At 47.7% G+C, this 17,183-nt stretch overlaps 1 protein-coding gene across 1 annotated transcript in view; it reads right to left on the reverse strand.

Annotated features, from left to right (window-relative positions):
* LOC135992558 (inactive cell surface hyaluronidase CEMIP2-like) overlaps positions 1 to 10,757 on the reverse strand; it is a 47,167-nt gene extending 36,410 nt beyond the window's left edge. The window contains exons 1-10 of the mRNA XM_065641844.1: positions 10,730 to 10,757; positions 10,188 to 10,679; positions 9,475 to 10,036; positions 9,007 to 9,176; positions 8,502 to 8,690; positions 7,982 to 8,151; positions 6,923 to 7,132; positions 3,018 to 3,223; positions 1,327 to 1,396; positions 562 to 690 (exon numbers count right to left, since the gene is read on the reverse strand). Of these exons, the coding sequence (XP_065497916.1) occupies positions 562 to 690; positions 1,327 to 1,396; positions 3,018 to 3,223; positions 6,923 to 7,132; positions 7,982 to 8,151; positions 8,502 to 8,690; positions 9,007 to 9,176; positions 9,475 to 10,036; positions 10,188 to 10,679; positions 10,730 to 10,757 (2,226 nt within the window). The remainder of the gene's footprint in view (positions 1 to 561; positions 691 to 1,326; positions 1,397 to 3,017; positions 3,224 to 6,922; positions 7,133 to 7,981; positions 8,152 to 8,501; positions 8,691 to 9,006; positions 9,177 to 9,474; positions 10,037 to 10,187; positions 10,680 to 10,729) is intronic.
* Positions 10,758 to 17,183: the final 6,426 nt, after the last annotated feature.

Genomic DNA, 17,183 nt, shown 5'->3' on the forward strand with positions numbered 1-17,183 from the left:
AGAGCAACAGCTGTCACGGACCAAGATGTAAAATATACAAGGCACAGAGAACAGCACTGATTTCAATCTGGAATCCTGAAAGTTAAAAATGCTTTTCATAGTTTACAGGTTACGTTTTCATGTCAACAGTATATTTGGGGCAAAGTGTTTTTCTTGGAATTACCCTTGAATTTTTGGTCTGATTTGTCAAAGGTGATGAGCAGGCCCTGGCACAAATGACGTTCACTCATCCTCCTACATCCTTGCACCACTGCAGCCAACAGCAGTGCTCAGTGTGCTGCCCACCATTCCTTAAATCTCACTTAGAAGCAGGTCTGTCTATGGCCTGGGCACATCCCTCTAACGCAGGCACCCAGCTGAAGCACCTGAAACGGGACCCCCATTCTGCTCAGCTCCCTCTTTAATCATTAGAAAGACCATCGCCCCCAAAACCCGATTGTGTTAAAAGGCTGTTATCAAAATGTAAGTCACCCATGATCATCTGATTTCAGAGCACCACACATGGTCAGCCCCATGCCATACTGTTATATTGATAGACACGTATAAAAATCATTCACATGCCTTGAAATTGGAGTGGACTCTGTTGTTGTAAAATACTCCCAAGGGGGTATGTTCAGCCTGTCCCTCAGGATATTGCCCCTTGGACTGTCCAGTGGGAACCCGGTGGAAGATGTACCATATCCCGACATCCTAAAAAAGAAAGGGAGGTCCAAGAAATGGGACAATACAATTAATGATACAGGTTATCCTGGGGACTTATGGTTTCCCACTTGCTGGCCCGATTCCTAACCTGAGCCTGCCAAACACAGGCGAGTCCCAGGGGACACACACCAGCCCATGCTCTTATACCTCCCAGCTCAGCTTTTGGCATGGACAGTGGGCCCCCAGGGCACACACACGGATTTTAAAAATGCGTATATTGTGGCTGAAATTCAGATGGTTTATTAGAAAACATAGCCTTCTCTATACAGGCACATTACCCAAATCCTATTTGTGTTTAAACATCATAGATAATAACAAGAAGAGAGTATATATTTGTATCTACAAATATAAAATTTTATTGGGCATTTAACTATTAACTACTAATAAAAATCAACATTTGCTAAGAGACACCACACACCATTTCCAGCCATAGCTGGGAGAGATTCCAGCGTGAGAACTGTAGGCAAATACTTGTTCTTAACAGACACAAAGGTTGCAGAAATACATATTCAAATTTTACGATGGCTTGCTAAAAAGTCATTGCCCTCATGCTAATGATATCAATAAGAGCAGAATATATGGGAACTGGAGGAAAGTACAGCTCTTGCTGTTAAATGATTTTACCTGAGCACCAGCTGCTGCATTCTCTAATAAGTTGTTATTCGGATTTGCAATCCAGAATGTGCTGACAGCCCTGAAAAATCAAAATCAAAATGATGCTAAGCAGTTACCAAACAGGAAGGGATCATTTTCATAGCACTGCACAGGACTGGAGCCACAACTCTCCTACGGACTTTAAAACTCCACACAACCTTTTAATGATACTCTTCAAGGAAAATAAAACATCTAGTGATGTCAGACGTTCATTTATTGAGCCACATGCTGAACCTATTGTAAATTATATGAGACCATTAACACAAAATCCATGCTCTCTTAAATGCAGCTCAAGGAAATGCAAAGTCTTTTTTTTTTTTTTTTTTAGCTAAACAGCTTTGGAAAATGTCTGAAAAGTGAAATTTTGGGTTGTTTTTTGGAACTTTGGGGGCAATGGCAAGAGGTATGGGATTCTCTATGGATTTATGAAGCTTCTACATGGAAAACAAAGCAAATGTTCTTGCAAGCTGCAAATGGTTTGTTAAGTAGGACATTAAGGAGCTAATATTTTGACATTCGTCCAAGGAGGTTTTGCTTCAGAAGGAAGATCAGTAGTGGCAAAAACAGAAGCCAGATATAGCTGTGAAAATATTATCAGTTATCTTACTTCATTTGATATCATCTTTTGCAGTAATAAAGAACACATGTAAAAACATTATAAATCTTTTCTCATGACTCAATTAACTCGATCATTCTAAGCAGAAAATCTCAGTAATTTTTTATCCACCTTAACTATCACATAATCAAGAATCCACACTACTTGGGATTAACAGAAACACTAAATAGGTGCAATATAAATCTATATTAACCATACGATCAACTTTAGCATTTCAATAATGATATATGTATGCAAATTAAAATAAACTGGGTTTGGCCACAAAGATGAAAATACAAATGTCCTTGGCTAAACTATGTTCTTACTCACAAACACTAGCTAGGCCAACACCTGGGTCCACTGAGTGTCCATGTTACAGCTCATCAGTTGCCAAAATAGGAGTGAACTTGGGTCTGCTGTATCGGAATATTGTATATTGTGAAATGATGCTCACTGTAGTTTATACTAATCTCTACATTCTCACTAAATCTCCTGGTGTACTCTAGATATTCATGCACTCAGGTCTTATTGACCAATTTAGTCTAGATGCTCCAGCCCCTATTCAGCCCTTCTGAAAAAAGGCAAAATCCTCCCTTTGTAGTAAGTGATATTTTCGTCAGCCTATACCAGGGCTGAAACGGCTTGTATTTATGAGATAGATTTCACAGAGACTTCAACATCCTACTTAAAAAGAGTTGAAAGGGGTTCAGAAATGAGCGAAGTGCTCTAACATATTTATGATTCTCAGGAAACAGCGTCAGGAATAACCGGCAGCAAATATTCCTTGCCTAGGACTCATGCAGGTGTTAACAGATATCTTCACATGCAAAACATGGTCAGGTAGCTAAATTATTTTAAAATGAGAAATGATAGAAAAAGCAACGATTGTTTCATTTAATATCAAATAGCACCTTTCAAAACCTTCACCACGGTGTTCTTTGGGACCCAGCTACAAAGCACAACATAGGTTGTGGTTGGACTCGATGGTCCTGAGGGTCTCTTCCAACTGAAATGATTCTATGATTCCGTAAGTGCAAAACCTGACTGCAGCTCCCGGAGCACTTACATGCAGTCGGTGCTTGGCACAGGGATGTAATTCCCATAGACGTGGCTGCGGATGGCGAGGCACATAACCTCATTGCGATCCGACGGCAAGATCGTTCCCGATCTCGTGAGGAGGCCCAGGTTGTGATAAAACGTGTTTCGCTGCTCCGTCCCATCCTCAAGGAAAAAACAGTGCCCCAGAGTGTCATAGCCAATGGTGTCTTTTACCTGGAAAAAAGTATAGAGGCCATAGATCACAACGCTAACCGCAGTGGGAACTATAATGTGCTTTGCTTATCAATAAATTGCTGAAATGCTCACAGGATGGTTTTGCCACCTCCGCACAGCGAGCAGTGCCCCTGTAGGCATCAGTCCTGGAGCTGACTCCAACACATGAGGTTTGCACAACTGTGGGCTGATCTTCTCATACAGTAAAAACTGCTACTAAAATCACTCTGAGGTAGATCACATGCATAATTAAAGGAAAATTGCAAAATACTGGAATTAAAACTGCCCTCAGCTCTAGAAGAGAATATTTGATCCAGTGTTATGGAATAAATATCTACATAAAGATAAATGTCTCTCGCATGATATTTAGTCTGGTTAATCCAAAAATTTTCATGACTGCAACTCTTCCCAAATAAAATAATAAATTCTTTAAAATGCACCATGGGAAGTAATTTATATTAACGAGGTTTCTGTTCTTTTTCCTCCACTCTCAGAAGGTGCAAGGCCACATCACTCCTGTAACGATCAGCTTGGGCAGAGATGGTATTTTACTGCTTCAGCCTATTTACGATTAACTGACATGCACAGAGATATTGCATTAAACCCTAATTTGACAAAGAGGACTTAGCACAAGCCTCCTTTGATGTACAGTCTTATGAAGACAAATTCAGAAATCCTTCTTTTAAATGTAAATAATAAATCAAGTTAGCTATAATACCAGCTATTTGTTACTAAATCTTACTGAAACATAGCTTTGTACTCAAATGATCCCTGTCAGCATATTTATTCACTCTTTAGGCATACAAAATTCCTGTTGACGTTAGAGTTATGTCCGTGTAAGACTGCAAGATTAACTAATATTAAACTACTTGGTTATTTCTGTATACAGAGGGATACTTGAACGAAATCCATTTCAGATTCATATCCTGTGGTTTCCCCTTAATGGGTTAGAAATGTACATAACATCTGGAGTCACAGACAGTATAGTCCCCAAAGGTCTATCTCTACTGGATTTCATTGTTTTCCTGGCAGTCACCCCTCAAACGTGTCACCTGTTGCTCTTGTTTCTGCCTCAATGAGATGTTCGAGAGAGTTAAAAATAAGGCACAACACAACCAGGTACCCAACTCCTAACTGATGGAGTTTTGGAAATCCACCGAGAGCCGGCACGCAGGTGCAAGAGCTGGGAGTGAGCTACCAGGAAGGTAACAGAGAACCTACACACACTGGAAGTGTCCCTGCCAGCTGAGTCTTGGAAATACAGATAGGAAACGGATTTTGATAAAAATGCAGGTGTCCTTGCCAGCCTGCTAAGAACAGTAAGCCTGGCTACTTCTACTCATCCAAATGATGGGCAGAAGCTGCACTGAGGAGGCCATAGAAGACTACTTTTGGAAAGAAACTGTAACAGCAAACCACCCGCTGTTTTAAACAGTATTTCAATTGTAGAGTTTAATTCTTCTGAGTTTAGCCGAACTTTGGCCAATCTGTGCTTCAAACAGCTGCATTAAAAAAGAGTCTTGTATCCAAAACCAGATTTTAGCTTTAATTAATAAGATTTGTCACATCTTCAGAAACAGATGGCAGCCCTACTGATCACTTTCCTAACCAGAAATAGCATAATTTAAAGATCATTTACATTTGCACCAAAAGGTAAGGACCCATGCCATTAGATCAAAACCTCAATAACTGATCAATTCTGGGACATCACAGATAGAACCTCAAAGCTTGGAAACGAGAGCCCACCCTGGGCACTGTGCCAGCAGCGCATTACTGCATGTATCAGCATGAAACACCGTCTGCGATGCCGGCTACGGCCCTGCTGGTGTGCCCAACGCCAGATGATTAAGATGCCTCTAAACACTGAATTATATATAGTTCAGCAACACAATATAAGTGACCTTTATGCACTGCAACATTAGACATGAAAGACTACAGTGGTGCGCGCACGCCTGACGTGTGCCAGGGCAGCCGGAGCCATGTCCCAGCCGCCGGGGTAACCCAAGCCGTGCCCCCGCCGGCTCGCAAAGCGGCACAAGCCTGGCACAGGTGAGCAGCAGATGGGAGAAGGGCCTTGCAAACAGCATTGTATGACCCCTACACAGCAAAGCACAAACCACAGCACGCCAGCAATGTACTTCTGCAATTACATCCTCTAAACTCTCAAGACAGGACAGGGAAAAAAAACATCTATCTGGTTTATTCTGCCTCAGGGGCTGAAGTTTCATAATCTGACGCTAAAACAGGTCCCCATCTATGTTATTTAACCGCCTTGCTCTGATACATATGTTCTTCTCTGAAACTGCAAATTATTTTAATTTATTTTAAAGCAAGGCTTTTAATTACATTTTAATTACTATACTGAAACCACACAATTTTTGCACAGAATCATATATTTAACCTTTGCTATAAAATCTGTTCACTGATTCATGGACTTAAAGCCCTCAGCAGTCAGATGGGGGGCAGGGCTGGATCTCACACTTGGATTCTTGATTTCACAAATATTGCATCCCACGCATCCAGATAAACCCTTAGCAACCTCACTTCTGATAAAGTGCAAGACCACACATCCTTGTTCTCAGGACCAATATTAACATAAGGATTGATTTTTCATCCCAGGCAGGTCCCTTCTATTCCAGGGGTTTAACAGCAATGAGAAGACAAGGCATATCCACACATACTGGATAAGTCTCCTACCACCTAAGGGCACAAAATCAGGCCCTACAGCCAGAGCAGATCATGTGTATGAGAAGGCAATCAATATTTTGAGTGATCTGGACAATGCAAATCCAGTTTAGGATACGTGAAAAGCGTTCCTGGTTGTATGAGTCTAGCATCACGTTTTCATGAATACAACCTTCTGGGGGGACTCTTTCACACAAGAGTACCAAGCCAAGTGCATTTTTGTTATGTCTTACATAGCTTTATGTCCAGGGTTGAGAAAAAGCTATAAGGAAAAACACAGGAGGTCACAGATAGTTCAAGGAGTGTCTCTGCCTGAGCACACATCAGGTGAACGAGGAAATGCCCACGGACACCAAAACACCGTTCAGGGTACTGCAGAGCACACAGCAATTAGACGTGTCAGGACTGGAGCAGGAATCTGTGTTTTCCAGCTGGGACATGTATGGCCTTTTTTTTTTTTGGTTCCTCTCCACAATGTCCTTGCAAGGATCTAGGTCAAAGCCAAGTTCCTGAGGGCTTTTCTGGCACTGAAGCGGCTGTTTGGGTCTGTCCCTCTCGTATTTCATTGCCTTTGTCATGTGAATATTTTCAGATATATTTCACATTGCCCTAACTTGAACAACCCCTATCTTTTCTATTTTCTTTGCAAATCAAAGGTCCATCACTTCAGCCAGGTCCAGTAAAGGTACATTGCTTTCATTTTAAATGAAAGTTGCTATTATCACAAACTGTCCAAAATAATCATGGCAAAGATTTCACTATATCTGATCACACTATTAATAATATCAATTAGGCGATACTAAGAACAGGAAATTCATTTTGAAGAGCTGCACTGTCAGAGCAACAGCCTAACCTGAACAGCAGTCAAATAAATTTGACAAGTCAGGACAATTCTTGGGGAAAAGATGCCTTGTTCCAATATTCTGATTTCTCTTTGCATCACAAATGGCTCTCACTGTTTAGCAGTCCCTAAGCAAAAAAATGAACTCGGTACTAATAAAATATGTCTCCTACCAGAAGGCCATGAGTTCCATGTATGGCAACACACCTAGAGAAGCAGTGGTGGATAGCCAGGTTATCAAGGTACGTTGGGCGTTCGTATCCTCCTCTCACATCCACATCCTCAGCCAAGTGAAAATGCACAGGGTAACTGCCCAGGATTTGTTGTCCCATGTTTTTTAATTCCACTCCTGACATGTGAACAGAGCTAAAATTCCTTAGGATCTGTTGAAACATATGTAGATCCAAATAAGGCATTACTGTATAAACACATGGAAAAAGAAAAACACTTTTTTTTCTCTCTCTCATTAGGCAATATGTTTGCAGAGTAAAATGGGGCCTGACCCCAAAGGAGGCGTCAGCCCCTGCTCTGACTCCCAGCAGCACAGCACCTGCAGAGCAGCGTGCCAGGAGCTGCACACCTGCGGGCACAGGGCTGTCAAGGAACCGCTGCCAACAGCATTTATCGATAGCAGTGTGTGACACAGCTATGCGCAACATGCTCCTGCCAGCTACAGAAAGGGGTGGCATTTACCACCAGGCTCTATTTGCTGGCAACTTTATCTCTGTCAAGTGATTTTAGGTCGGAGCTGCACAGCTCCCCGATTTCCAGCTGATGGAGGAGTCATTTTACACAAAGGTTCTGCACCAGCAAGACTTTGCACCTCCACCCAAAACACATGGGATGAATGAGAAGAGGCACAACAGGGTGAGACCCCACACTTCTCTTGGCCACGAAGGGAGCGGGTTTGCTCTGCAGGAAACACGATTTCTTCAGCAACATCTCACAAACTATGTAACTTCACACTGACCCTGCTGACAGTAGTGCCACTGAAGAAGCCCCTCTAGCCCAGGGAAAGGTATGTTTTTGTATATGTGGTGAATAAAATGGTACAGCCTCATCGCAAGTCTAGTTTTGCAAAACATGCCAACAAACTTATCCCTCCTTCGTAGACATCCTTTCTTTCCCCCAGGCACAATGGTAGCTTCATACTTCATTATATTGCTTGTTTAGAAACCAGGAAAGGAACTATCTGAAACCACCTACAGGCACATGCATGAAAAATGACTCACTTTAATATGTCCTCCGAACGTGTCAAAGGAGAAAAACTGGCACTGATTTTGTCCATAACAGGAGTCTTCCATTTCTCCTTGAATAAGTATATTTCTAGTCAGAAGACCAACCTCTGCCCTCATGTCGACACCATCTATGACTTCTCCAATGTGAAGATAAAGTGGGCTGCCTGTGAAAATCAGAAAACTTTTTATTCAGGTTGAGCACAGCATCTCAATTACTGCATTGTTCTAAGCAATTGCACAGTTTGGTTTAAGCAGTCACTAAGTCTGGGGATATGCCCAGTTGTTAGTATCTGATCCCAGAGGAGTTCAGCACTTCCCCTGGCTTCTACAAAGGACTGCTGCCTCTGGTCAGACTTTCAAATCCCAATATAATATTGGGGCCTTCAGGTCTCATATGTGCCCATGTGTTTATGGGACAAAAACTATCTAAAAAGACAAGTAAATGCAGAATGTAAAAGACAAAACAATGTAAATATTTACCATAAACGAGTAGCTTGATAAAAATATTTCATACCATCAATTTTCACTTGATTACTTTTACATTCAGGGCAGGGAAGGAGATTAAACTCTTCAGCCTGATGCATAGAATAATCTGTACTGGCAATGACAATCCGGTCACCTGGTAACCAACTTGTAACCTCATCCGCCAAATGAAGAATTATTCCTTTGGACACTTCCACTTTAAATCCATTATGAGGCACCCCTGAAAAATGAAGCAATCAATTTTTTTTACAGTTGTGCATGGCAGAATCATGCAATTAGCCAAGAAGCATACCAGTTTAATTTTTATATGGATAACTCTGTGTGTGATAGAAGTGCTCAAGCCATTAAATGTGTCAGTGTCATCTCTTTGTAGGCAGCTAAAATATTACTTTGTGAGAGTACTGCTGTTAGCTTGGTCACTGTCCATACGAGCACAAGACTACAGTATTGCTATCATTGCACTGTTCAGATTCACAGCAGCCGGAAAAAGCAAAGCAAAGCAACAGAAGACAGGCAATTATCAGGGAAAACTAAACCTTTTATCCATCCACTGAAAGCAGTAACAGTGAAACGGGTGCCATCGTAGGTGAGGAACTCTCTTTGGGCTACAGCTAACCCTGTTGTTCCATTCCCGTGATACTCTCGCTTATCTTCTACTGTGGAAAGCCGATCCCCTCCGAGGATCCCCACCAGCGCCCAGGGCTGCCTGAAGGAGACCGGGAAGGAGCAAAGTGAGCGAAGCCCAAACCCTCCATCCCCCAAAGAGCTTGGGCAGACGGGGAGAGAGCAGCGTGGCACTGCCTCCCCTCCCTCCACCTCTCCTTTCCCCGGCCCGGGCTGCCCACCCGCCTCCTGCCCGCCGGGCCCGGCCGAGCCCCCGGTCGCGCCCTCGCTCGGGTCGGGCCCGTCGGGCGCGGCAGCGCAGCGGCCCGGGCGCGGAGCTGTCCATGGTGGCGGCGCCGGCCCGGCCCGGCCCCCCGCCCCGCGCCCGCCGCCCGCCTCACCTGTAGCCCAGGCGGGCGATGTACCGGCTGCCCAGGCTGTCCCGCAGCAGCAGCCGCGTCTCCAGCGTGAGGCTCCGGGCGGCCGAGTCCCCCACGGCGGCCGCCACCACCCTGCCGGGGGCCTGGAGGGCCAGGAAGCCGCGCAGCCGCCGGCACTCGCCGGGCTGCAGGTGGGTGTCGAAGCGCCCCGCCGCCAGCACTCGTGCCGTACCGGCGTCTAGGATGCGGAGGTTGAGCCCGCGGCTGCCCCACCGCCTCTCGGAAGAGTAGGGGCCGTGGCGGAGTCCGCCGGGGTGCAGGGTTTTGTCCAGGAGGGTCCAGGAACGGGGCCGCCGGCCGTGCAGCTCCAGGACGCCGCCGCGACCCACGCCCACGAACTTCTGCCCGAAACCCTCCACGACCGCCTCCTCGGCGGCTCGCCCGTACAGCGAGATGGTGGCCCGCGAGCCGTAAGGGCAGCGCTCCGAGCCGATGTGCAACTCCCCGCCGTCGTGGATGAGGATGTAGCGGGCCCGCAGGGTGATGGGCGGCCCGTGGGGGCGGTCGGCGAACACCAGCCTCCCTGGCGGGCGAGGGGAGAGAAGCGGGGTTGGGGACGCGCACCGCCGGGGCTGGGAGCGCAGGAGACCGGCAGACACGGCTGGGCCGCCCCCCTCCGCGCCCGGCCTCCGCGAGCAGCCGGCAACCCCGAGGGGACGGGCGGCCCCGCTTACCTCCGTCGCGGATGACGAGGGAGTGGAAGGTGGCAGAGCTCTCGAGGCGCAGGGCCGCCCCCCGGCCCACCACAGCGGCGCGGCGGGTGTCGGAGCCGGGTCGCCACGGGGCGAGGTGCGGGGCGGCCTCCGGGCAGGGCCCTGCAAGAGACGGACAAGCGGCGGCAGCGGTGGCGGGGCGCGGAGGGGCGCGGAAGGGCGCGGAAGGGCGCGGTACCGACCTGATGCGCTGCCGCCGCTCGCTGCTCCCCGACGCGTCCCGCGGCGGTGCCGAGACCGGGACAGGGTCCGGGTCCGGCGCGAAGGGCAGGAGGAGCCCGGCTCCTGCGGTTGGCGCGTCCCGGGCGCCGCCACATCCGCTACCTGCTGCCCGGAGCGGGGCCCCCCCGCCCGCAACACGTGTGCCGCGCCGGCTCCTTCGCCGCGGCTTTGCAATGAGCCGGCGCCAAGACTCATTTCCTTTTTTTTTTTTTTTTTTTCCTTTCTCCTTCACTTAAGGTAATAAGATCAAAACCAGAAATGCCCCCGTTTCCCAGCTCCACACAACCCCGGAGACGGCGACGCAACCATAACAGCAGTACGAAGAAAGAGCCGGCGAGGAGAAAACCCCAGCGGCAGATCGACGAGAAGCACCGGCGGGTTTCAAACTTCGGCTGCACAGACCGCTTACCTATCCCCGGCAGTGCCGAGCCGCAAACTTTGTACGCCGCCTCTCGGGAGCTCCCGACCCGGGCTGCTGGGCACCGCGGCTGCGGGCGGAGGACAAGGGGCAGGCAGGCGCAGGCAAGCTCCTGCTCCTCCGCTCCGGCTGCCTCCCCTCCGCCTCCCTATTTATATCCATCTCCCAACCGCTGGCGGTGCCCGCACTGTTTACAGCAGCGGAGCTGCTGGCTCCTCCCAGCCGGGGACGATCCCTCCAGCCTGGACGTGTATCTGCGACCGGAGCCCAGATGCTCGGGGCCGGGCAGAGCCCCGCTGCCCGCACGCAAAGGGCTTCCCTGGCTCCGAACTCCTGGGGGCTGCGGGCTCCCCGCCAGCCTCCCCGGGGTCATGGGGAGCAGGGCGAGTTTCAGCCCGGAGAGGGCCCTGGGGGGTCTGTGCAGACCCCCGGTGCAGCCGGCTGGGCTCAAAAGCCCGATGTAAAGTGTGCGGCTGGGGGCCAGCTGCCTCCCCAAGGAGGGCAGGGGGCTGAGGCACGCCAGCCCCCAGACTACCATGTGCTTACTGGGCCTTGGCATGGCTCAGCCCTTCTTGGGAGGCAGCTGGCACCTTCCCACGGGGTCTTCTGCCCTTTGTTGTCCTGCATCTGGCAGATGTACATAGAACGCTGTAACCCAGCGGCTGTGAAAGTTCCCCTGACAGTGGGTGAGCAGAGAGGTATCTGCCACATCACGTCCCATCACCTGACCAAATCAACCTGCAGCCAGCCTGTGGTGAAAGAGAGGAAAAGCCTTAGAAGGCACTCTGACAAGACACACAAAGGCCATAGAAGGTGCTCCGACAAGACACAGCCTCAAGAAAACCCACATCCTTTTATCCCCATGGCCTGGGACTGCATTCTTTGCTTTGGCAGGTTCCTGTCTGGACTCCAGTCCCAGTGGACATGGCAGTGCCTGTGGAAGTACTGGCGCTGGTTTGCTTTCCATGAACCAGAATATCATATTTTTTACAGACTCTAAAATATAGCATAACTGAGCTTTCCTGGGGACACATAACAGGGAACAGGTTACTGCGGCCACTGCCTTATACCTCCCAGAGTCTACACGTTCTCCCCCATCTCCACTCCAGAGCCCAACACCCAGAAAGGATGAGCCAGAAGCTGACAGGCAACAGTGCCAACCATGGCTCCTGCCCAGGGCCAGAGCCTAAGAGGTGCAAAGCCACAGGTGCTGCCGATCTCAGAGACATTTGTGTGCCATCATCTGGTCAAACCGTTACAATCTGTCACCTCTGAAATTTATTCTGGTGCAGGATTTCTCCTGACAGAGGGCACAAAGAGGCTATAGTCATGTTAATAAGGAGCAAGTGCTGTCAGACGAAATACTGGAACAGCCTGGAAATGGGGGGGTGGGCGAGGGGCACAGCCATGCCCAGCGCTCCACACAACAGCTCTGGAGCTGGAGCAACATTCACTTGTGCTTAACACAACCCATCCACTTTCTTACACCCTGTCCTGGGACCCAGAGAACTCCCGAATCTGAAAATAAGCATCCACCCCAAAGAGAAACAAATCCAGATAACACTCCCTCATTTCAATACTCCATAAATATAGGGAAACATTAGAGCTGCCACCTTTGCTACCGGCTGTTCATCTGTCATTTAGTGCTGGCACTTCTATTCCTGTCTCGAATAGCTTTTGTCATTTTCCTTCCAAAAAAAGCAGCATTAGTCAGAGTTGTGCCTCTTTATCTGAATATGACATATATGAATGCAGGTCATGGGAAAGCAGAGCTGTTATCAGAGGTATAGGAGGCTGTGCTCAAATTTTTTTTGAGAAAGATTTATCTACTGGTGGAAGTTTCAGGCAAGACAAGACCAATAGGAATATTTTGTCTTAAAACACGCTAATAATTCTCTGAACTCAACAGTCCTAGAAGTGCAAAATTTGAGGTAGAAGAGGACTTGAACCTTAATTTTACACCTGTGGGGGCCCTAGAAATCTCATACATCTTTATTTAAAATACTTATTATGTGCAAAAGATTTCATAGACTTGCAATCTAAATAAAGGGCAACAATGATTAATCAACACAGTAATAACAGAAATAAATGTAGCACAAGCTTTGGTTCATGTTGAGCTTTGTGCTGGCCTTGTGAAACAATCAGCAAAGCCGAAGTCACTCTGGTCTAAATGGGACTGCTCCTGAACAAGAATCCAATATTTTTAAGGTACAAGTGCCGTTTAAATCCGTCAAAGGCATTTTCCCTCTGTAGCCTCAAAATCCACAAAAATACACAGGTCTGATTCTTTTTCTGAAAGAACTAATTTCGGGTGAATGTTTTCAGTGCTATTTCCCTTCTATTTTAATGGCCTGAGGAAGAAAATCTCAGAGTAAATGAGACTGGAGAGATTATCCTGCTTTTCTAAAGATTCCTGTCTCTTTTTAAGGAAATCACAGAAGCACCTTTAGTTATCTGTAGTTTGGTGCTCAGGAGCTAAACTGCTTTCCTTTCACTCTTTTCCAAATTTCATTTTTTGAGATGATTTTTGTTTTGCAGCAGCACTGGCTTTGAAGCTCACACCACAGCGCTTGGTTACAGAACACATCCTCAGCACAAGAACATTCCCAAACATCCTCACACCTGCAAGTGGGAAATCATGACTAACACTCACTGCCTCCGACATACGGCTGATGTAACTCTTCCTTGCAAAAATAACCAACCCAAACGCTCCTTTCAGTGTCATTATTAGTTATAAACTAAAGTTCACCTTTCTAACAAACAAAAATGGGCCATTCTCTGTAAGGGGCTACCAGGTATGTGGCAACCTTGACCACGTCTTGGCATGTCGCAATGACTGTAACGCTTTGCCTACAGACATGACTGTAACATTCAGTAACAAATATCAGTGACTGGTGAGACTTCATCTTAAGGCAATGGCAGAAAACAAAGCTGCTCTACATGAGTCAGCTGCGGGTGAACCCAATCCCACAGCACCAACACCTCTTCCCAGAGATACGCATCTCGCACACGAACGCAGAGAGGATGGTTCCTCCTCTCTAAGTGATTTTTTTCCCGGGCACACTCCCTCGCTGGGCGGCATCCTGTTTCCTTCTTACTACTGCGAGAAAGGAAGGAGAAACCGAGTCAGCATCCCCTGAGCAACACCCCACTCCCACGGAGCGGGGAACCGGAGGCATCCCGGGATCACTCCGGCTGCGCGGGGCCCGCGGCAGCGCCAGCGCAGACCAGGCGGCCCCAACCAAACCCCCCATCTCCGCACCGCCCCCGCCCGCGGGCACCGCTCCTGCGCCCGCAACGGGGACACGGGGACACGGGGACACGGGGACACGGGGAGCGAGCGGCGGAGCCGCCCTGCCCCTGCGGCGCCGCGGGCGGCCGAACGGGGGCGCCCTTGCACAGCCGCTGCCCGCCCCGGCCAGACCTGCCCGCGCACCCTGGGAGCGGGGACGCGGGTCATTAGCTCCTGCATCAAGCTAATTAACACATACTACTTTTTTCTTCTCCTATTCCCAGCCGCAAATCCTGCAACTCTCCCCCCCCCCTTTTTTTTTTTCTTTTTCTTTTGTAAATTCATTTTACATTTTCAGTACAGCGTAGCAGTATTTTCCCAGGGAAGCCCCAGCTCGGAGCAGGGAGTGGAACGCATCAGCTTCTGGTGGGAGCTGGAGGCGCTGGCCTGTCCGGGCCCCTGGGGAGCGGTGAGCAACACGCCGCTAATGCTGGTATTAGAGCTGCACTCCGGGGCCGCCGTGGGCCTGGCAGCCCCACCGAGCTGAGCACCACGTTACCGCAACCTGGCTTTTAGTGCCTGTATTGAGTCTCACAGACTGTCTCCTTATCATGGCCCATTTGCAGTGACTGCCCTCTGCACGCCGTGCCAGCCTTCGTCTAGCATCTGCTGCAGACAGAGATCGCTTCCTACCTGCCTCGTCACAGACCTCCTGCTCAGGGCTGAGCGCTGCAAGCTGGCTCTGGCTCAGCCTGAACCCTGGATGCCAGCTCCCGGCATGACACAAGACCACCATGTACCAGACTGCACCCACGGATGTCCTCCCCTCGCCCAGCAGCACAGAGACCAGCCCCCAAAGTCACTCAGCCAGCACCAGAAAGCATTTGAGATACCAAAGCTACATCTCTTCCTTATGTACCTACCACTTTGTTCACCTTTGGGCTCTAACGATGTCTTCCTTGGTTTAAGCATTTGCTTCTTGAGCAGAGAGGTGGCCTTGGACTGCTGAGCTTCAGACAAGACTCCCATATCCCTGAGAAGCTGAAGCACCCTGCGTAGCAAGAACGGTTTCACCTTGTGCTGGGCCACCTTGGGAGGACTGATATGAATTTTGGGCAGGTTGATTTCTTGATCACAGTTATAAAACCGGAAGAGATTCCAGGCCAAGCTAGGTCCAAAGGTATCCATTAAAATATATCTGGAAAGTTTAAGGAGCATGTCACAGGACAACTGCTTTTCGTTTGATTTCTGGCCCATGTTCTGACTCAGCCAACTTCTTCTTGCCTGGTGACTCAGGAGAGAGTTGCTCCTGAACGGGCTGGTTCCAGGAAAGGTTTTCTTACTGTGCAACAGTCCTTCATAATCCAGCTCCCACAAAGAACTGTTGGAACTCAGGCTACGTTCTGAAATAAGTGTAAATACAGTAAAACCTATTAAACATGAACAGCAAAGAACCCAGGTGGCTTTGTTTTTTTAAAATATATATCTAAATTTATCAGTGTTCTGCTGTAACCCTGGATACCGTGCAGATTGCTACTTTGACAAACTTACTGAATGTTTCAACAAGCCAATCAATAGATTTGCTATAGATGGGTTTTCAGGTACTGTAGTGTAATAATGATTATTTGTAATTTTTTATTTAAACTATTTTTTTCTGTAATGCTCAGGAAAACTATATTTGTTACACATACACTGCAGAGTATAGAGATTCCTAAAAAAAAAAAAAACCAACACAAAAACCCCACACCAAAAGAGTATGTACTATTCCATATACATTTTCTGAAAAATGATAAGAAAAAGAATGATTCCCATTAAAGACTAGAAAACCTTTTTCATACATGACTAAAAAAGGAAACTTTTACACTCCCACTGGGCTGTTTGCATTTTGGGTCCAGCCCTTGGGTCTAGCACAGCCTCTAGGTTTCCAATAGATACAGGCTGGGCTTATATGAAAGGGTCAGTTTTGCTTTCTAGGTGACCTCTCTGGTCCCTGCCTGCTGATCAAAGCCATTAACCTGGTCTAACAGGGTTAAGTTGTGATCACTCAAGGGTCACAGTAGGTTTATTCTGTGGACAAGAAGGTACCGGTGTCGGGGAATCGTGACTCTCTGGAGTTTAAATTTGCTTCGAAGGCAGTGCCCCTACCCAGCTCTCCTTCATCCAGGCTGAGCCTGAAGGTTCCATTTACACCCTGAGGAATGATCAATAAAACAATTAATTGCAACATAAGTAGGGTTGAGGCTTCATGATAAGTAGGGCTGCAAACACACAAGAAAGCTCTAACAATTAAAAAGGATGGGGAACCCGCAATTTAATTGCATCTTGCCAAAAGTGTTTGAAATAGTTAATGTTTTAACACAACGGCATACTGCTAAAGGCTGGAGGTCACGTCCCCAGAGCCCTGGAATGTGCCTGCACCTTTCCCTCTTTTTCATTTCTAAGCAGAGGAGAGGATTTTTAAGAATGTTCTTCTATTTCCTAGAACAGGATCCCAGTCCAGCAATGTCTGAGAAGCTTCAGGTATCGTTTTTTATTTGATTTCAAGATTAAGGTTATCAACTTTGAGTAGTTGTTACTTATGGTCCAGGGGAATTTTTGCATATTGTAGCTGTACTAGTTAAGTATTCTGCTACTATGTTGGAAGTTTACATATCAAAAGGGACATTTATGGCTGTAATTCATCTCTGAATTACTTGGAAACTGCAAAATATAGCTGCTAGGACTAGATGGCAGCGGATAACTCAGGAATATGTCAGAATTAAAGCAGCATTTTGCACCTTTATCACCTCTTTCATTGAGAGCAATCAATAACCATTGCAAGAACCCTGATCATAAGACCCCTGAGAGATCAATGAGCTCTTCCACTAGTTAGAGAGATGGGCTCACAAAAAGAGGAGCAAACTGCTTGTGTGAGATCCCCAGGAGGAACAAGAGGAGAGGAAGGAGGGACCCAGAGCCAGGAGGACCCCATTGCTCCTTCCTCCTGTTGGATGTGGTGGGGGGCAGCTGGTCCATGAAGGGCTGCATGAACTGCTGCCACCCACCTGGACCGGTTTGAGCTGACGGGAAAGGGCTCTGGGGCAGA

The sequence above is a fragment of the Caloenas nicobarica genome, chromosome 10, assembly GCF_036013445.1.
Source record: "Caloenas nicobarica isolate bCalNic1 chromosome 10, bCalNic1.hap1, whole genome shotgun sequence".
NCBI classification, from domain to species: Eukaryota; Metazoa; Chordata; class Aves; order Columbiformes; family Columbidae; genus Caloenas; species Caloenas nicobarica.